The following is a 22,916-nucleotide window of genomic DNA, read 5'->3' as shown; positions in this document are numbered from 1 at the left end:
ACTGAGGTGATGCAAAACATTTTTTGATGTGTGTATGTTCTCCGTTCTGCTAGTGAACTCGCGTTGACTTGTTGCAGTGTGGTCTCCATAGTGAGAAGCGTGTTCGCCTGCCGGCTTGGGGCTTACGTCTGAGTTCGTGGCGCTGTGCTGAAGTAAACATTCTCTTCCGCCGAGTTAACTCTGCTCTGTCATCGTGATGTTTGCCCTCTCCAGGAACATTTCAAAGGCGCCTCTTGTGGCGGTTGTTTTTCTAAAATATGAGCTAACTGTGTTATTTTCAGCGTTATTAATATCGTTGAAAGATTTTTCTCCTTCAGTAACTATATTATTAAATCTCTTTTTCGTTTTTAATATCTAGTAAGTGAAACAGATTCTCAATAATTAGATCAGGTTCAAACATTTTGTGGTCGTGCGTAAATTGATTTCTATTGCACGGTCGTCCCTGTAAAGGTTTAAACAATGTTGCTGCTATCTTTCTTGTATCATTTTAGTTAAATTATTTTAAGATTTCTCTAAAAGATTTTATCCTTTACTTATTTTCCAGAGAATTTTGTTTCAGTTGCTAAGGCTTGCTAGAGCATTGAGGTGCGTTTTATTTATGGGTTTTGAATAATTAAGCGATTGTATTGTGATGTTATAAGTTGTCTCCTCTGTTTTATAACACCAGCTGTTCTGAAAGTTCATTTTACGTTACGTGTCTGAGGGTGATTGCTGTTGGCATTATGTTCGTATTAGCGCTGGTTGCGCCCGTTTTCCTGTTATCAGGATGCACCAAAATTTAATTTCTTCGTATGCTTGAATATTGCTCGATCATTATTTGTAATCTACCATTTGTAATAAAGTGTGGATTTGTTAAACGTATGGTTATGGCCCTAGTGCGCCTGATTTTGAACGTAAATTGTCTTTCTCTGGTTTCGATGATTATTTGATAAAGTGCCTTTTAACTGTGTGACTTATTGTTAGCTTAATTTTCTGCACAGTATATATCTCTTAAGTTTAAATTTTTTTATGATCCTTTGGTTTTTAAAGAGAGGGATTGTTCAGGGAGACCACAAAAGAGATGGTGTACCGTAACAAGTAATTTGCCTGACAGATGAAGTGAAGAAGAAGATTTCTACTAATATCATTTTCTTTTACTTTCCCTAAACATCTGACAGTCTTCTTGTTGATGTGGACTGTAGTCTGAAGACTGGTTTGATTCACCTCTTGACGCTAGACTATCCTATGCAAGTCTCTTCGTCTCAGAATAACTGCTGAATGCATATTCAATTGAACCTGCATGTTATAGTTGAGGTTCCCTATCTATCTTAGATTACCAAATGGCCGATTCCGATATGACTTGTCATGTGCTCCGTCAACCAATGTTCCGTCAACCAGTTTCTCCTCATCTGTTATCTAATAAACTTACGACTCTCCAGTATTCCTCAGCTGCTCCACATTTCAAAGGTTTCTATTGTCTTTTTGTCTGAACTCTCTATCGTTCACGTTTCAGTTTTGCAGAAGCCTACTATCTAAATACCTTTATAAACGACTTCCTAACGTTTCAATTTATATTCTATATCAGCAATTTTCTTTTTTTCACTAATTTTCTTCTTGCATTTTATGTCTTCTCTACTCTTATCATCGTCATCATTATGCGGCCTAAATAGCATAAACTCATCTACTACTTTTATTGTGTTGTTTCTTAACCTATATCCCTCAGTATGACGTGATTGAATTGGACTTTTCAAAAGAATTTGCGTTTTGTTCAACTGCTCTGCTATGTCCGCCATCGTCTCTGACAGAATTACAGTATCATCAGCAAACCTCTAGTATTATTTCCTAATACATATCTGTTCCGATTTAGTGGTTGCTTAATACACCGATTCGATAACACCGTGGATGGGCTGTAGATTCCTTGTTTTCCGAACAGGTCTTGAAGGCCCAGTGGTACCGAGTGACAGTCATGTCATCCTGAACCCACAGGTGGCACTGTATGCAGATACGGACAACTATGTGGTCAGCAGTCACGGGGTCAGCACACCGCTCCCTTGGCCGTTGTCGGCTTTCGTGACCGGAGCCACCATTTCTCAGTCAAGTAGATCCACAACTGGCCTGACAAGGACTGAGTGGATGCAGCTTGGCAACAGCGCTCGACATACCTGGACTGTCACTCGTCCAGTGCTAGCCAAGCCCGACAGCGCATAACTTCAGTGATTTGACGGGAACCGCTGTTACCACTGCGCCAAGGCCGTTGGCTTGGATACATGTAAAACATATTTGTAACAGACACGTTTATATACAAGATTTGGCTATAAGGTAACAGGGCTATTGATGTAAGATATTTTATTTCAAAATCATACATATTTAGTTATTGTCGTCCTCAATATACTTCCCTCTTCTGCCCGTACAACGCTCCAAACGAATTTTCTATTGAAACAGTGCTGGAAGTCTTCCTCTATAAGCTCGTTAAAGACACATGCCGCTTTTTCGTTCACTATTTAAACTGACTTAAATCTTGTTCCTATTAAAGAAAATTTGACCATGGAGAGTAGATGAAAGTCACATGGTACTAGGTCAGGCAAACATTGCGGGTGATCTAACACTAGGATGCTGCACTTCGCTAGAAACCTCTTAACAGACAATATGGCGTGAGCCAGTGCATTGTCTTCACGGAAAACCCATGAGTTATTTTTCCACAGTTTGGGTCATTTTTTATCATTTTCTCACGGAGTAGAGAAAGAGTCTCAAGGTACTAGTGTTGATTACTAGTCTGAATGTCTGGAACCCAGTGAAGATTCACAATTCTATGAACATAAAAAATCATCATCGCTTTGACACTCGATTCATTCATTCGATATTTTTTCACTTACTGGGCCCTTCCAGTGCAAGGATTGGCATTTAGTGTCAGGTCCCAAGGGCGCCCATATCCTGGCGCAAAGTGCGACCGTGCACCTCTATCACCTTTAGTTCTCGAGAAACAGGAAGAGTATATTGTAATCAGCTGTTTTCCTTTCAGGAAAATGATTTAAAAGTCGGAATTACGCAGACTTTTGACAGCGTAGGATTTGGAACTTTTTATGGCTACTTACAAGTCGCCATTCGTCTTCCAAAATATTAAAAATACTTCATACCTCTTCCTCCAACCCCCCCCCCCCAACTTGTCCCCTCACCTCTCCGAGAAACTATCGTTTGTGGGCGCTCTTGTCTGGATCACATGTAAAAAAAAATTAAATTGTCTATTTTAAATCTTTGTTATGCATTCTTTACCAATTCCTGCAGTTTCAGCTATTGCTTGAATACTCAGCCAATGATCAGATCGAATCAGATTACAAACTTTTTATCCAACTGTGATGTTGAAGGGCTTCCCAGCAGTGAATCATCTTCAATGTCATCTTGCTCATCTTGGAAAAGCCTGAACCTCTCAAAAATCGTATGTATGATAAACACTCTGACATACACTTCTTTTTAGTAAAATATATGTTTCAGTAGGAGTTTTTCCAAGTTTCATGTAAAACTTCAGTACAGTTCGTTGCTCTGTTATTACACTAACTATTTTTCCAGCAAAACGTAATAACAGCTCTTACACAAAGTCAGGCCACAGCGACACTGGTTTGCCTACAGACACATTAGACTGAGAAGGCTTCACACTTCACAGGTATTGTTTGTTCTGCTTTGGCACATGCATATTTCCTCTGTGACAAAATCAGTCTCGTTATTTTATAGCCACATAATGTATATAGAGCAGAGTGTATGTGTCTATTTGAGGGAGCTCCTCCCAAACCCCTGGATAAATTTCGGTCTAATTTGGGATGGAAACAGTGAGTATCAGCACTGTTGGATTTATAATCTGCAACCTTAATTACAAGAAGAGATATATGTTTTTTCTATCCCATGGCACATAGGATTTCCTGCATGACAGGTATGTGTGGGAACCGCACTGACCTGCAAATCAACCTGCTTTGCAGGACAGCCTACATTTCAGGGGTAAGAAACAGATTTCTGAGCCCCAAAGTGTAGGCTGCCCTACATGACAGATGTGTCACGCTGGAATATTACCAGCCTGCTTTATCGACCACGTTTTCAAGGCAGCCACTATGTCAGTGACAAATGAATGATTTTCAGGCATCAGAGGTGTAGTGTGCCCTCTGTAAAAAGCATGTTGTGGGAATAATATCATTCTGCTTTAGTGAACTGTATTTCAGGGACTACACCTGCTGATGAACATGGCTGGGTGATGCTTAGATACATAGAGGGGAGGGGGGGGGCGAGGGGTTGAAAGAGCAAGGGGCGAGAGGGGGTAGGAGAGGGAGTAGCATGAGAGCAATGAAAGGTGTAGAGAGGTTGTAGGTGGGTGGGAAAGGAAAAGAGGACATAGATGGAAAGAGAGAAGAGGAGGATATGGCCAGAGTGAGGGAGAGGAAGATAAGGCTAGAGGGAGGGGTAGAGGAACTTTATAAAAAGATGGGGAGGTGGAGATGAAGAGAGAGAGAGAGAGTGATAGAGAGAGGGTGGAAGGAGATAGATGAAGGTTAGAAGATGAGTAGTACAGACAGAAGGAGGACACAGAGAGGGGCAGGAGAAGGTGTTTCCAAAAAAATGTGTTGAATACGTATGCAGGCAAGGCTACAAGGGTACACACATGCACATACACAAACACACAAAGAGACAGCAACAGACGCTTCCACAATCACAAAAAAAAAAAAAAAAAAAAAGATTGCATCTCCCAGAATCAAAAGAAATTATACAAGGAGTAAGTGGATCCACATAACTCGAGAACGAACATATATTCTGTGTCACTGAGGTGCAGTATGCAAAAATCGAACACCTATGTAGAGAGGAACGGTAGGAATGAAGAAAGACAGATAAAGAAACCTCTGAGAAATAACAGAAATTTAATAGCTTTCACTGGTAGTAATTTAAAACATGAAAACTGTTTATGATCTTTGCAAACAAATTTGTAAGAAAAACCACATTGTTCCAAAAGATCACTGAAGATGCTTGAAAATAAAGCGAAGCAAGTGTGGTCTAAATAAGATTTTTGTTACCATCACCATAGATTGTAAATAATCTTGTTACTTCATGAAAAATTTCTATTTTTCTATAAAATACTTGTATATGGTTACATGAGTACACGGTTTATGTAACCCCAGTGGATAATTTAGACGAACTAGATACTAGAATCCATGCAAAAAGTCTCATTGTACAAGAAGGTCATTTGAGAGTGTGTAGTAGCCAAAACACATTACTAATAGTTGGTGGGATAAAGTCTGGTGAGGTTGCTGCTTTGCAGTGACATACCTGATTGGGCTTTGCGCCTACTTGCTGTTGCTGCTGCTGCTGCTGGTGTTGGTGGGCCGCCATCTGGGGCGTGCTGCGCTCTTTGGCCACGTCCATCATCTCGGCGGTGCAAGCCTTGTTCACTCGGCCCTGCTGGTCTGCCTCATCCTACCTCGAGTTCTCCTGTCAGCAATTGATGACACTCACAGAACAAGGGAGGTATATGTTAGTTCACATTATACAAAATACATAGTAACACATGACGCGCTGGGAGACCCTGAAGAGATCTTTTAATTGGCCGCACGTTTAAAGTCCTGCATGGCCCTCAACTACCTCAGTAAACCTGCCAAGGAAAGGGGACTTGCAGTTTAACATGGCACCCGAACCATGCACCGTTCCTGGTATCTGGTAATAATATACATACTACGTCAGTTCATGTCACTGAGGCGCCTATAGGGAACGTTTCTTTTTCATGAACGTGAGTTTTCGTATTTTTTTATAATTAAAAGAAGTTATTGTTAAAGTGTCAACCAACTGACAGGTGGTAACAACCTAATATCCACTAGGTTTTTTTTTTCCTTCTCGCCGAAGTCCTGTAGGAGGACTGGCTTTTCAGAAGCTAATAGAACCAATGCAGCCATCTTACAATGTAAAAATCTCATGCCAAAATCAACTCTCCTTTGCATTCCTACAGGATCAGTCCAGATGGACTACTCGGAGACACAGACGATATTCATAAAGCAGAGTCTGTGTGTGCATGTGTGTATATCTGGGACCTGCTCCCAATCTCCTAAATCGATTTCAACTAAATTTGGCACAGAAACAGCATTGTGGAGTTTATAACCATCTAGCTCCACTGGTAGTGGGGAAACAGCAAAAAATTGCTTTTTTCCAGACCCTGGCACATAGGCTGCCCTGCACTACAGACATATTGTGTGGGAACAGTATCAGCCTGCTAAATCAACCTGCTTTGTTGGATGGTCTACATCCTAGGGACAACAAAAGGATTTCTGCGCTCCTCCTTGTAAGCTGCCCTGCACAACAGGCATGTCGTATTGTAGTAGTATCAGCCTGTACATCATGGGGAAATAAATAATTTTCAAGCCCCTGCCCTGTGTAAGAGGTGTGTTGTGGGAGTAGTATAAAGGTGCTTTGTTGAACTACATTGCAGGGGTTACATGTGCCAATGTGCATGGCTGGGGACAGGTTGAGATTAATAGAGGGGTAAAGGGAGGGGGGTGGACATAGCGATCTGGAGGAGGAAATGGACAGAGGGTGGGGAGAATGGGGAGACACAGGAGGCAGGTGGAAGGTGTAGAGGGGTATTGGGCTGGAAGAGGGGCAGTCACAGATGAAAACAGAGAGAGGGAAGAAGATATGGTCGAAGGGATGGAGAGGAACATATGATCAAAGAGATAGGACATAGGGAGGAGGAGACAGAGAGAGAGGGTAGGAGAAGATAGAAAGACAGAGGTGGGAGGATGAAATGGACAGAGAAGGGGTGGACAGGGGGAGATGGAGGTTTGTTCAATGTATGTGTGGAATGCATATACAAGTAATGCCATGGGGAAAAAGCTGGTTTCCAGTATGTGTGCGATCATCAACTAAAGAGCTAATAGATCGAACTTCTGTTGACAGACTGGATCCATCAGGCTCCTACTGAAGTGTTTTTAAATTGGAAATTATGTTACAAGCTATCAAATGTGACCAATGTTAGGTCCACAAGTACCATAAATATACAGGATGATAAAAAAACGTAGATCATATATTCTGTAGGTGTTAGTATGGACCAAAGAAAACAAAAATTTCCAGTAAACACAGGCACTAAAATTTGTACATTAGGAGCTATTGGCAGTTGTTCATCTTCCATAGTGTGAAGAATATCTCTTCTATTGCAGGCGCTTTGCTATTACAGACCTACAGTATGCTGTAAACAAATGAGTACACATTCATATCTTATTGTGGACGGACGAAACCAACGATCTCGAATGCAAAGTAGAAACTGTGGTTACAGACTGATCTGTAGCATAGCGCGATGTTTACGTTCGCACGATATTTAACGTTCTTTGGTAGAAGGAGTGTGGTATCTAGAGGACGGAGCACTTAGGAACGTGATGTTTTTTGGAAGGTACTTCAGTCTAGAGATTGATTTTAGAAGCACATGAAGAAATACACACTGGAGACCACCGTAAGCAGTTTCAAGTGTAATAATACTGTACCAACAGCCGCTGTTTTGATATTGTTTTATTAGACAATCAGTTTCGACGTTCACATCAAGACAAGGTACCAATATTAGTATCTGGTCCACAGATATCTGAACTTCACGAGTGTGTGTGCCGTTTACACTTGTGACAGCAATAATAAGCAATATCCGCTATTTTCTACACTTTTTCACTCTTGCGAAACATTAAATTGTGTTTCGTTCAGCATTCCGCGTTCTACACATTTGAGTGCCATATAATATTTTAAAGCTATTTGGAATATTACAGAATTTTATATTTTTTATTTTTTGATATAATCACTTTTTTATGAAACAATCAGAACCGATTCCAGTTTCACTGGGCACCTTGAGATGCTGCAGAGAATAATAAACAGCTTATACTAAGGCCATGAGGCAAGTAAAAAGATTTAGGCTTGGTCTACTTGTGAGCTAAGTAAAGTCCTATTAAAATAGCTCTATTTGAGAGCTAAATGAAGTTTTATTAAAATAAATGTGGATCATATGTAAGAGCTTCATTTGATGAACAAACGTTGATGACTTGTCAAACTGAACGTAGCAGGAAAAAAAAATCAGGGAATTATACAGATACAACAAAGTGTACCTTTCATTTATTACACTTTTCAATAGATGCGTGTGTCATCGGTAAGACAATATTCACTTCTGAAAACCATAAAATTTGTCCGTTGTTACAATAATGTATCAGTCAGTTCTATGCAAAATATAAAAATAAATTCCAGATCGTTTAATCAGTAAAACCATATTTAACAGAGTGGCCGCTTTGTAATAAAAGAAACAAAAAAAATCCTTATGGTGCAAATTTTCGATGGCCGATGACGCTGCACGTCTGGCTGCTAGAGTTTTACATGTTTTCTCATAAGCTAAGAAGCGACAACACGGACCAGGGCTGCTTTCTGATGCAACTCGCTGGCTCTCCTCTTCCGGATGCGAGGTTCTCATATTCGCCGAGCAGGAGCTAGGAAGCGAAGACGTGGCCTCGACGGCACACTGCAACTCTAGTTGCCCCCCATCAATAGTTAGAGCATCTATGTAGGACAGAGCGACCACCTCATTTGAATAGATCGTTACAAGTATTAAGACACGAACCTGTTGCAGACTCATTCTGATTATTGAGGAGCTTGTACGGTTCCTTCCATTTCGTAATGTAGAGCTTCAGTTTTTATTAAATTTCTGACCGTTTATTTCTTTTTGTTTCTGGTAAAATTTTCTATTGTCCATCAATGCTCCTTTTGCAAATCTAAACCTAATGCTGTCTTCAAAAAAATGGTTAAAATGGCTCTGAGCACTATGGGACTTAACTTCTGAGGTCATCAGTCGCCTAGAACTTAGAACTACTTAAACCTAACTAACCTAAGGACATCACACACACCCATGCCCGAGGCAGGATTCAAACCTGCGACAGAAGCGGTCGCGCGGTTCCAGTCTGTATAACGCTGTCTTCTTGCTGGCATGTATTTTAATGACACTTTACTTATCTAACAACTAAAGCTATGTTAATGACTTCTTTTCGTCAAATAAGTATTATTGTTTTCAGTTGGATGCATCTATTATTTTACAAATTTTTCGTCATTCACCAAGTCCAAAGCTTGACAGTCTGCATCACTTAAGACTTTGGACGAACAATATGCTGAACATTGCAATGAACTGTCGGTATTTGCCCTTGTTTACCAAATGCAGGTATACGAGACAGCTGCTGTAACTGAAAAGTATTACCTGTTTGTCGCCAAGGAATCTTCCTTTAATTTGATGTAGTGTTAATTCGTGCATTGAAGACAATGGTGTGAGCGAAACTTGTTGTCTGTTGCATAAAAATATATTACAGAAATTTTTGGCGGTTCCGCGATGCCATTCTTTAAATATAGATTCTTAAACATAAAGCTGGGCCATAACAAGAAATAAATACCTAGTAAACGAGAGCTCTAAAATGCATACCGTAAGAGCTACGAGCACTTACTCATCTTCGTCACAGTGAAGCAGTTCTGTTCTGCTGCAAGCTCTTTGGCGTTACGAACTGACTACAGAGTGCAGTAGACAAATGAGAACACATTAGCCTATCAGTCCGAAACAGTAGAGCGTTGTACCATGCAACACGTTTCACGCTTTCGCCTCTAGCCTGCCCCGTAACATAAGTTTATTATATTTTCTTATTTCATTTTGGAATAACGGTGTCCGCTTTCTGTACGCTGCAGTCTTTTTCTAAGATTAAAAATATTACTTCGAAAAATTAAGGTTTTCGCCTATGTGAAAACATGTTCCAAGATACAACAGGGCCATGTATCTGAGAACAAATGTTCTATCAAAACTTGAAAGCGTTGCAACAAAGAAAATCTTTTGAGTACTGTATTTAGTTGTTTATACGATACATTATTACTTTTACGCACACCAGTACTTAGTAAATGAAATCAAATTCAGCAGAAGCATTAAGAAAAAAAGCATGTGAAATATATTTCAAAACTGAAGCTGTTTGGAAGTAACACATATTTCGATTTTCAAGACAAGTACAGCTGTTAAGACATTAACGACTCTCAGTTACCAGAATGAGATTTTCACTCTGCAGCGGAGTGTGCGCTGATATGAAACTTCCTGGCAGATTAAAACTGTATGCCCGACCGAGGCTCGAACTCGGGACCTTTGCCTTTCGCGGGCAAGGGCTCTACCATCTGAGCTACCGAAGCACGACTCACGGCCGCTACTCACAGCTTTACTTCTCATTCTGGAAACATCCCGCAGGCTGTGGCTAAGCCATGTCTCCGCAATATCCTTTCTTTCAGGAGTGCTAGTTTCTGCCAGTTTCGCAGGAGAGCTTCTGTAAAGTTTGGAAGGTAGGAGACGAGGTACTGGCAGAAGTAAAGCTGTGAGTACCGGGCGTGAGTCGTGCTTCGGTAGCTCAGATGGTAGAGCACTTGCCCGCGAAAGGCAAAGGTCCCGAGTTCGAGTCTCGGTCGGGCACACAGTTTTAATCTGCCAGGAAGTTTCGACTCTCAGTTAATTTGTATCACATGTTTCATGTTAAAATACCTTCGTCTGTTCCAAGGTACATGCTGGCGACCGCCCTACGAACTAACTGCCCACGTGTTATATAACTACTTTTTAAAATGTGTAGAATTTTACTTGGCATAAAATTCTCTTTTTCGGAAAAAACGACGTTTATTTAAGGAGACGGTGACTGACTGTTTATAATTTTTGTTTGTTTACACAATCACCTTTTTATGAAACGATAGCAACCCGTTTCAGCCACATTGGCCGTTCTGCTCCAAAAAGTAATAAAAGTTTGTATTAAAACCTTGAAGCAAATAAAAAGGTTTGAAATATGTCTGCTTGTGGGCTAAATAATCCCACTTGATAGCTTAGTAAAGTGTTACTAAAACACATGAGGATCACGTGAGATTTAATGAGCACGCGTGTGCCACGCAAGGACGGAAGTCTCTCGCTGACAATTTTTACAATTTTTTCTGGATAACAGGCAGCAGGTTTTGCATGTAAGCATCAGTGTCAAAGAAAGGGCCACAAAGTTATCCGTTTCTTTAAACCACACACTTGATTTCTACGTTGCCTCAGAGCAACATCGCCAAGTAAGTGATTAAAGAGACAGGCAGAGCTGGTGACAAGGCAAGAAGCAGTGGATCTAGAGTCAGTGAAGATGTAGTTGACACTACCCATACAGTACTTCAGTGCAATTCGTGTATATCGACACGTCGTGTTTTCAGAGATACACTCACGTCTTAGACCACTCTCGTGAAGATCGAAATGAACAGCGTAAACTTACCACATAATCTAAGGAAAGCATTTTCAACGTTTTAGTACCGGCAAACATTCTTTCCTCCGTCTTTATATCACATGTCACTTTCTTCAGGAAGTGTGTGCAAATTTACATCCTGAATGAAGTGACATGTGACAAAACGATGTAGAAAAGAATGTTTTCCGGTACTAAAAAGTTGAAAATGCTTTCCTTGGATTATGTGGTAAGCTTACACTGTTCATTTTCCACTATTTTGCAGATACTTTCCGCGTTCGACTTACGAAATTCATAACCTAACATTAAACCTTTTCGTGAAAGGGATATGCATTTCACCTCATTAAGGAGAAGAAATAAGAAATAAAACATGTATTAAAACAAAGTACACCCGACGATGGACCCACAGGGTCCGAAATGCATCGTGTAGTTAATAAAACACGAAAAAGTTGTGACTGAAGGCGTTATAAAAAAGTAGTTTGTGCCAATTGAGCTAATAATACATATAAAATTTTTCTCTAAATTTTAAACAGGTTTTTCTCGAGAATCGATTTTTCAGAGCTTACAGCATAAAATAAAAAAGATTCAAGCAATTAACTTCTACCTTTGACCCCTGAAATGTAAACCTTTTTTCTGGGCGCTACGCTTCTAATATGTGTCATCTGTTAATTTTAACTAGATTAGATTAGATTAGATTAGATTAATACTAGTTCCATGGATCATGAATACGATATTTCGTAATGATGTGGAACGAGTCGAATTTTCCAATACATGGCATAATTAGGTTAATTTAACAACATACTTAAGATAATGTAACAACTTTATTTTTTGTGTTTTTTTGTTTTTCTTTATTTTTTATTTTTATTTTTTTATTTTTTTAATATTTTTGTTTTTTTTCTTTCTGTTTTTCTTAATTTATATCTAAAAATTCCTCTATGGAGTGGAAGGAGTTGTCATTCAGAATTTCTTTTAATTTCTTCTTAAATACTTGTTGATTATCTGTCAGACTTTTGATACTATTTGGTAAGTGACCAAAGACTTTAGTGCCAGTATAATTCACCCCTTTCTGTGCCAAAGTTAGATTTAATCTTGAATAGTGAAGATCGTCCTTTCTCCTAGTATTGTAGTTATGCACACTGCTATTACTTTTGAATTGGGTTTGGTTGTTAATAACAAATTTCATAAGAGAGTATATATACTGAGAAGCTACTGTGAATATCCCTAGATCCTTAAATAAATGTCTGCAGGATGATCTTGGATGGACTCCAGCTATTATTCTGATTACATGCTTTTGTGCAATAAATACTTTATTCCTCAGTGATGAATTACCCCAAAATATGATGCCATATGAAAGCAATGAGTGAAAATAGGCGTAGTAAGCTAATTTACTAAGATGTTTATCACCAAAATTTGCAATGACCCTTATTGCATAAGTAGCTGAACTCAAACGTTTCAGCAGATCATCAATGTGTTTCTTCCAATTTAATCTCTCATCAATGTACATACCTAAAAATTTGGAATATTCTACCTTAGCTATATGCTTCTGATTAAGGTCTATATTTATTAATGGCGTCATACCATTCACTGTACGGAACTGTATGTACTGTGTCTTATCAAAATTCAGTGAGAGTCCGTTTACAAGGAACCACTTAGTAATTTTCTGAAAGACAGTATTGACAATTTCATCAGTTAATTCTTGTTTCTCAGGTGTGATTACTATACTTGTATCATCAGCAAAGAGAACTAACTTTGCCTCTTCATGAATATAGAATGGCAAGTCATTAATATATAATAAGAACAACAAAGGACCCAAGACTGACACTTGTGGAACCCCATTCTTGATAGTTCCCCAGTTTGAGGAATGTGCTGATTTTTGCATGTTACGAGAACTACTTATTTCAACTTTCTGCACTCTTCCAGTTAGGTACGAATTAAACCATTTGTGCACTGTCCCACTCATGCCACAATACTTGAGCTTGTCTAGCAGAATTTCATGATTTACACAATCAAAAGCCTTTGAGAGATCACAAAAAATCCCAATGGGTGGTGTTCGGTTATTCAGATCATTCAAAATTTGACTGGTGAAAGCATATATGGCATTTTCTGTTGAAAAACCTTTCTGGAAACCAAACTGACATTTTGTTAGTACATCATTTTTACAGATATGTGAAGCTACTCTTGAATACATTACTTTCTCAAAAATTTTGGATAAAGCTGTTAGAAGGGAGATTGGACGGTAATTGTTGACATCAGATCTATCCCCCTTTTTATGCAAAGGTATAACAATAGCATATTTCAGTCTATCAGGGGAAATGCCCTGTTCCAGAGAGCTATTACACAGGTGGCTGAGAATCTTACTTATCTGTTGAGAACAAGCTTTTAGTATTTTGGTGGAAATGCCATCAATTCCATGTGAGTTTTTGCTTTTAAGCAAGTTTATTATTTTCCTAATTTCAGAGGGAGAAGTGGGTGAGATTTCAATTGTATCAAATTGCATAGGTATGGCCTCTTCCATTAACAGCCTAGCATCTTCTAATGAACACCTGGATCCTACTATATACACAACATTTAGAAAATGATTATTAAAAATATTTTCAACTTCTGACTTTTTGTTCGTAAAGCTTTCATTCAATTTGATGGTCATACTGTCTTCCTCTGCTCTTGGTTGACCTGTTTCTCTTTTAATAATATTCCAAATTGATTTAATTTTATTATCAGAGTTGCTGATTTCAGACATGATACATATACTCCTGGATTTTTTAATAACTTTTCTTAATATAACACAGTACTTTTTATAATTTTTGATAGTTTCTGGGTCACTACTCTTTCTTGCTGTCAGATACATTTCCCTTTTCCGGTTACAAAATATTTTTATACCCTTAGTAAGCCATGGTTTGTTACAAGGTTTCTTACGAGTATATTTAACTATTTTCTTGGGGAAGCAGTTTTCAAATGCATTTACAAAAACGTCATGAAATAAATTATATTTTAAATTGGCATCAGGTTCACGGTACACCTCATCCCAGTCTAACTGCTGTAGGCTTTCCCTGAAATTTGCAATTGTTAAATCGTTGACTGAACGTACTACTTTGGAGGACTGTTTAGTATTGCTGAATGGAGCTATGTCATATATTGTAACTAGCTGTGCACCATGATCAGAAAGACCATTCTCAACAGGCTGAGTATTTATCTGGTTAAACTTAGCTTGGTCTATAAAGAAGTTATCTATCAGTGAGCTGCTATCCTTTACCACCCGAGTAGGAAAATCAATAACGGGTGTCAAATTGTATATTATGTATACAGCTGTAGAGAATGAAAAAAACAAAATCGAATTCAAATTTCGAGTTGACAACATATCGTTAAATTTAAGATTATTTCATTGTAGTTAGGTATGAGTGCCCATAAATTTAACGTAGTATCGACTGGTATTATCCATTTTCGATTTCAGATAACTCCTGAGGCGCTACTCTGCACGCAGTCTGCGTACTTCAAACTCGCAGGCCCTAGATCAAATCATAGCTACGGACGCCATTTTTTTATTCAAAATCTCAAATAAAATTCAAGGTATGTTCAATCATAATCCGAAAACAGATACTTTGTGTGCCACGTCATTGTCTCAGAAAAAATTCCAAACTTTTCCTATTTTCTGCGCACTTAAATGAGTACTTAAGCATAAAATGTTCAGTTCCTTATATGCAAACTTACGACACGAATAATAGATGCTGTATAGCTATGATGTAAAACATGTTGTCAGACACATGGAAATAAATTGTTTCACCTAGAATGTTCTACGGGAAACAAAGCAGCAAATCTGGAACGCTTTCCAGAAAAAACTTTCTCACTTTTCTACCCTTTGCTTACTCCACCATAGTTCCTTATATATAAATTGTATTATTCAGTGAAGACTTCGTGTTCACCGTGTACACTGAAGCTGCGCACAGCACTGTATTAGTACAGCGGGTATGTTTTCAACAATACATTTTCCAGAAGGGCGTGAGACGGTCATTAGCAATGAAAGCTCAACCTACTGAATGATGGTTATAGAGTCGTCGGTGCCAAGCCACGGACCATTTGGGCTTTACAAGACGGTCGGTAGGAGTCACGTGTGAGCTGTAATGGAGAAGTGAATTGAGTGACTTAGCATTCATCTACATCATTACTCTGCAATTCACAATTAAGTGCCTCAAAAATGAAGTTTATCGAACCACCTTCAAGCCACTTTTTCACCATTCCACTTAAAACAGCGCACGAGAAAACGAACACTTAGCTGTTTCCGTGCGAAATCTGATTCTCTTATTTTATTATGATGATCATTTCTCCTTATTACCACCCTCTGAAGAGAAAGCTGATGATTTAAGTTTCATGAGAATGTCATGATACAGCGAAACTCTCTGTTGTTTTAATGACTTTCAACCCAATTAGTGTATCATATCCGTGCCACTGTATCCCATGTTTCGCGATAATACAAAACGAGTTGCCCTTGTATGAACTTTCCCCTTCCCCTTCAGTCCCATCTGATGTGGAGCCCACAATGCAGAGCAATATTTCAGAAGAGGGCGGACAAGAATGGTGTAAGCAGTATCTTTAGTAGACATGTTGCATTTTCCCTGTGGTCTGCCAATAAATCGCAGCCTTTCCTTTCACACACAACATTATCCATGTGATCGTTTCAATTTAAATTATTCGTAATTGTAATCCGCACGTATTTAACTGAGTTTAGAACCTCTATATTTGTGTGATTTATCGTGTAACTGAAATCTGGCGGATTCCTTTTAGTACTCATGTGGATGACTTCACACTGTACATTATTTAGAGTCAATTTCCACTTTTTGCACCATCCGGATATTTTGTCTAAATCATTTTACAACGCGTTTTCATCACCTGATGATTTTACAAGACGGTAAACGACAGCATTACCTGCAAACAATCTAAGAGTGCTCTTCAGATTTTCTCCTAAATCGTTTATATACATCACGAACAGCAGAGGGCCTATAACACTTTCTTGGGGAACGTTAGGTATTACTTCTGAAATACTCGATGACTTTCCATCAGTTCCTACGAACTGTGGCCATTCTGAAAGGAAATCACGAATCCAGTCATACAACTAAGATGATATTCTTTAGGCACGATATTTGAAGTCTCTTGTGAGGAACGGTGACAAAAACCTTCTGAAAATCTAGAAATATGGATTCAATTTGATGTCCACTGTCGATAGGACTTATAATTTCGTGGGAATAAAGAGACAGTTGTGTTTCACAAGAACTATACAGGGTGATTCAAAAAGAATACCACAACTTTAAAAATGTGTATTTAATGAAAGAAACATAATATAACCTTCTGTTATACATCATTACAAAGAGTATTTAAAAAGGTTTTTTTTCACTCAAAAACAAGTTCAGAGATGTTCAATATGGCCCCCTCCAGACACTCGAGCAATATCAACCCGATACTCCAACTCGTTCCACACTCTCTGTAGCATATCAGGCGTAACAGTTTAGATACCTGCTGTTATTTCTCGTTTCAAATCATCAATGGTGGCTGGGAGAGATGGCCGAAACACCATATCCTTAACATACCCCCATAAGAAAAAATCGCAGGGGGTAAGATCAGGGCTTCTTAGAGGCCAGTGATGAAGTGCTCTGTCACGGGCTGCCTTTGCCCTTTGCACAAACACCCATTCTCTGTAAACTGTTTATACCAACGTTTAACACAACCTATCAGGAGGTTTAACACCATATTTCGTTCGAAATGCACGCTGAACAAATGTCGTCGATTCACTTCTGCCGTACTCAATAATACAAAAAGCTTTCTGTTGAGCGGTCGCCATCTTAGCGTCAACCGACGCTGACGCCTAGTCAACAGCGCCTCAAGCGAACAAATGTACAACTAAATGAAACTTTATAGCTCCCTTAATTCGCCGACAGATAGTGCTTAGCTCTGCCTTTTGTCGTTGCAGAGTTTTAAATTCCTAAAGTTGTGGCATTCTTTTTGAATCACCCTGTATTTTCAGGATCTCTTTTGGCTATTTGTCAATAAATCGTTTTCTTCGAGGTAATTTGTAATATTCGATCACAGTATTTGTTCCAGTATCATACTACAAATCGACGTTAGTGATATGGGGCTGTAATTCAGCGAATTACTCCTATTTCCTTTCTTGGGTATTGCTGTGATTTGTGCAACTTCCCATTCTTTCGTTACAGATCAAAGCGAACGGTTTATATGATTGCTAAGTATGGAACTATTGTATCAGCATACTCTGAAAGGAACCTGACAGGTGTACAGTCTGGACCGGAATCCTTGCCATTAATAAGTGATTTATATTGATTCGCTACATCGAGGATATCTACTTCCAAGTTACTCACATTGACTGTCATTCGTGATTCGAACTCTGGAATATTTACTTCTTTTTATTTGGTGAAGATATTTCGAAAACCATGAGTTTAGTAACTCTCTTTTAGCGGCACTGTCATCAACATCTCACGTTGAATTTGCGTTCTTTTAAATTTCGCATCTTCTCTCGCTGCTTCTGCAACAGTACTCTAACCTGTTTTGTGTACCATGGGGAATCAGTTCCATCTCTTATTTATTTGCTATATGTCTCATTCGCTATTAAAATAGTGCATATCATGAAATATGTCACCATGAGCTTTGCAGATAGTTTTCTTCTCAGCGAAATGTCCGTGACGCTTAATTCTTTAACCTCCGTGGCCGCGCCGTCAGTCACTTCCAGATTAAAGATTTTAAAAGCAACAAGAAGTATCTACGCAAGATACAGTATATATTTCGCAACTTTCGACACGTTTCGAGGTTGTTGTTAGAACTCCAGAAAAACACCGAAAAACCAATGATCAGATTGTATCTGGAGGGAACAATCTCCCTTTAGTTTAAATTTGCTGTGTTCCATATTTGTCAGATTCGTTATTTGCCTCTGCTATCGTAATGAAAATGTGGATGAAAACACGCTTGAGCTGGACTAGTTTCGAAGTACATTTACAGAAGGGGCCGGACAGAGCAGCAGCACAAAACGCATAACAACAAAAAAATTCGCTGATGTAATATAAGCTTCGGATAATTGGTGCAAAACATTTATTTAATTTTATGAAACAGGAATCCAATTTATACGCTCGAGTGCAACTGAAATAACAAATATTATTTAAATTCCACGCATACGTTTGTGGCTTGCAACTCATTAACTGTACATTTTACAGTGAAAACGCTTTTCGATTGGCGATCCAAAATAAATGAGTGCATCAAAGAGTCTTTGAAAACAGGTTTAATTAATTTGGGCACAGGTCGCTCGCTGGTGGCGTTACACATTTCTACGGTGGATCACTGAATGGCGTGCCGAAGTAGGGTGCACACCGTGTTGTGAATGTGGGAGGGCGTTTCTGTGGCAACAGCGGCAGTCACACCTTTGCTTAAAGCGCTTCTCTGGTGCGTGATGGGTGACATGACACTTTCCTTTGGCCAGGGCCAGTTGAAGACCACACAGGTCCCACTACACTAACTATGGTTTTTTCAGCAATAAGTTCTCATGTTTTTTTAATGGCATGATATGAAGGTAATGCCTATAAAATTCTGTTTCATTAACTTGAACAATAGCTCACTTACTACAACTTCTCTTTAATATTTGTGATTTCTTATTTTAAGGAAGGACAGGAACACAGCAATCTTCTTGCATTTCCAGATTTCAGCTATAAACAGCTATCGTCAGTGCTAAAATACAAGAAAATCACAGAATCAGGACAGATTTACATAAAAAAAGGATAATTCCTATTGGATAACACGTTATTCAATAGCAACTACCCATTCAGGGCAACATATCATTTGAATGAGGTACCATCCGACAAACTCGCAGCAGTACATGTCACCATATAATTACTGGTGTATAGGCAGAAAGAAAGTGAGGTTGTTGTTTACAACAAGCACAGCAGCCTCAGTTAACGACATGTAATATATGGAACGCTCTCTGCATTGCCCAGATAACTAACCCACTTTCAGTCCAATATAACTGTTGAAAACCCATTTTTTAAAGAAAATCAGCAAGTATATTTGTATATCACCTTTAAAATACAACAAGAAATAACGATTTACAATGTCTTTGTTCATATATTTGTGGTGAAGCTATCTACCAAATCTTAAGCAAAAGATCATTGATATGTTCCTATAGTTGTCCTACACTGAATTGTTGCATCACATTATAAACCAAAAATTAAAATTGTTTGAAGGTAGTTTTGTTAAAATATAGTACCATACCAATTTGATATTCGTCAGAAGCTAAAATCTAGTCTATTTGTTCGTATCATAATGGTTAAATGATCCAATAAATAATTAACGTGAAGGAATACAAAAATGTTCATACGAATGGTTTTGTCAAGATCAAGACCAATTCAACCAGGTACATTTAATAAAAACAAACAAACGTCCTCTACTGACGTAAATTTCTTGCATTACGTGTGGTGTAGTTCCAGTTGCGGTACGCTGCTTGCATAGAACGATATAACAAATTGCCTTATATCTAGCTCCAGTACCAATAAAATGAAAGACAAAATGATCCACTGGCAGTAATAAGTTATGTTCTTACATACTATGATGCCTAAAGTCGTCATAATAAAGGAAAGCCAAAACCCTCATTTTAGTTCCCTCCTGGGTCTTTTATTTTAGCTTTTTATAGCTGGAATCTGAATACGCATGAATTTTAAAAAGACAATGGGATTGCGACTGATTGCTGTATTCCTACCCCTCCTTAATATAATATACGGTTGCTGTGTACAATGGTTCCTTATGGAAGCAAAGTTTGTGACTTCTCAATCCCAAATTACTCGTAATGTCATATAAACGATTTAAAAATTAGGACCATCTGCATGCAACAGAAACAAGCACTCTTTAATTTTGCAGATACGTTTCGCCTCGTTTTATTAACGCTTCAACAGTATCCTCACACACACACACACACACACACACACACACACACACACACACACACACACATATATATATATATATATATATATATATATATATATGAGCCATGGACCATAAACAAGCAATAGAGGTAGCGCCGTATCGTAGGCACAATCACAACGGAGGGGTATCTGCAGAGAGACCAGGCAATCGTGTGGTTCCCGCAGAAGGGCAGCTGCCTTTTCAACAGTTGCAGGGGCAACAGCCCCGCTGATTGACTGATCTGGCAAGGCCTTTTTGGTTGATGTTACATCAACCAAAACCGCCTTGCTGTGCTGTTCCTGCGAATGGCTGATAGCAAGGGGAAACTACAACTGTAGTTTTTCTCGAGGGCATGCAGCTGTACTGTTTGGTTAATTGATGATGGCGTCCTCTTGGGTAATATATTCCGGAGGTAAAATAGTCCGCCATTCGGATCTCCGGGCGGGGATTACTCAGGAGGATGTCGTCATCAGGAGATACAAAACTGACATCCTACGGATAGGGGCATGGAATTTTAGATCTCTTAAACGGGCAGGTAGGTTAGAAAATTTAAAAAGGGAAACGGGTAGGTTGAAGTTAGATACAGTGGAAATTAGTGAAGTTCAGTGGCAGGAGGAACAGGACTTCCAGTCAGGCGAATACAGGTTTATAAATACAAAATCAAATAGTGGTGATGCAGGAGCAGGTTTGATAGTGAATAAGAAAATAGGAATGTGAGTAGTAGAAGTTTATGTGCCAACTAACTCCGCAGATGAAGAGATTTAAGTAATATATGATGAGATAAAAGAAATTATTCAGTTAGTTAAGGGTGACGAAAATTTAATATTCATGGGAGACTGAAATTCGACAGTAGGAAAAGAAAGAGAAGGGAGAATAGTAGGTGAACATGGACTCGGGGAAAGAAAAGAAAGAGAAAGCCGTCTGGAAGAATTTTGCACAGCTCACAATTCAATCATCGTTAACACCTGGTGTAAGAATCATGAAAGCAGGTTGTAGACAGGCTAGAGACCTGTAGACACCGGAAGTTTTAGATTGATTGTATAATGATAAGGCAGAGATTTCGGACAGATTTTAAATTGTAAGACATTTCCTGGGGCAGAAGTGGACAGTGATCACAGTTTGTTGGTCATGAAACGTAGATTAAAACTGCAAAAAGGTAGGAATTTATGGAAATGGGACCTGGATAAGTTGAAAGGACCAGAGTTTGTTGAGAGTTTCAGAGGGAATATTAGACAACGGTTGACAAGTACAGAGGAAAGAAATACAGTAGAAGATGAATAGGTAGCTTTAAGCGATGAAATAGTGAAGGCAACAGACGATCAAATAGGTAAAAACACAAGGCCTAGTAGAAATCCTTGGGTAACAAAGGAAATATTGAATTTAATTGATGAAAGGAGACAATATAAAGGTGCGGCAAAGGAAGCAGGTGAAGATTAATACAAACGTCTAAAAAATGAGATTGACAGGAAGTGCAAAATGGCTAAACAGGGTTGGCTAGAGGACAAATGTAAGGATTTGGAGGCATATTTCATTAGGTGAAAGGTAGATACTGCTTACAGGAAAATTAAATACACCTTTGGAGAAAGGAGTACCACCTGTATGAATATCTAGAGTTCAGATGGAAAACCCGGAAAAGTGGAAGGAGTATATAGAGGGTCTATACAAGGGAGATGAAGGAAATATTATAGAAATGGAAGTGGATGCAGATGAAGATGAGATGGGAGATGTGATACCGCGAGAATCATTTGACAGAGCACTGAAAGACCTAAGTGGAAACAAGGCACCGATAGTAGACGACATTCCGCCACAAATACTGATAGCCTTAGGAGAGCCAGCCATGACAAAACTCTTCCATCTGGAGAGCAAGATGTGTGAGACTGTCGAAATACCCTTAGAATTCAAGAACAATGCAATAATTCCTATTTCAAAGAAAGTTGTCGCTAACAGGTGTGAAAATTACCGAACCATCAGTTTAATAAGTCAGGGTTGTAAAATACTAACACGAATTCTTTATAGAAGAATGGAAAACCTGGTAGAAGCCGACGTCGGGGGAGATCAGTTCGGATTTCGGAGAAATGTGGGAACACGCCAGGTAATACGGACTCTACGACTTGTCTTAGAAGACAGAATAAGGAAAGACAAAGTTTATAGCATTTGTAAACTTAGAGAAACATTTCGATAATATTGTTTGGAATACTCTCTTCGAAATTCTGAAGGTAACAGGGGTAAAATACAGGGAGCGAAAGGTTATTTACAGCTTGTACAGTAACCAGACGTCAGTCACATGAGTTGTGGGGCATGAATGGGAAGCAGTGGTTGAGAAGGGAGTGAGACAGAGGTGTATCTATCCCCTATGTTCTTCAATGTGTACATTGAGCAAGGAGTAAAGGAAACCAAAGAAAAATTTGGAGTAGTAATTTAAGTTCGAGAAGAAGAAATAAAAATTTTGAGGTTTGCCGGTGATACTGTAATTCCGTCAAGAACATCGAAGGACTTGGAATGGACAGTGTCTTGAAAGGAGGATATAAGACAAACATCAACAAAAGCGAAAGGAGGATAATGGAATGTAGTCGAATTAAATCAGATGAGGGTGAGGAATATAGACTAGGAAACGAGACACTTGAAGTAGAAGAAGAGATTTGCTATTTGGGCAGCAAAATAACTGACGATGGCCGAAGTAGAGAGAATATAAAATGTAGACTGACAATTGGAAGAAAATCGTTACTGAAGAAGATAAAT

General features: G+C 38.8%; 1 protein-coding gene across 1 annotated transcript in view; it reads right to left on the bottom strand.

Moving 5' to 3' along the window:
- LOC126413097 (ski oncogene) overlaps positions 1 to 5,379 on the bottom strand; it is a 251,275-nt gene extending 245,896 nt beyond the window's left edge. The window contains exon 1 of the mRNA XM_050082992.1: positions 5,281 to 5,379. Within this exon, the coding sequence (XP_049938949.1) occupies positions 5,281 to 5,379 (99 nt within the window). The remainder of the gene's footprint in view (positions 1 to 5,280) is intronic.
- Between the last annotated feature and the right edge of the window lie 17,537 nt (positions 5,380 to 22,916).

Source organism: Schistocerca serialis, chromosome 7, assembly GCF_023864345.2.
Source record: "Schistocerca serialis cubense isolate TAMUIC-IGC-003099 chromosome 7, iqSchSeri2.2, whole genome shotgun sequence".
Taxonomy (NCBI): domain Eukaryota; kingdom Metazoa; phylum Arthropoda; class Insecta; order Orthoptera; family Acrididae; genus Schistocerca; species Schistocerca serialis.
The sequence above is the reverse complement of the archived record's forward strand: the minus strand, read 5'-3'. Positions and strand labels throughout refer to the sequence as shown.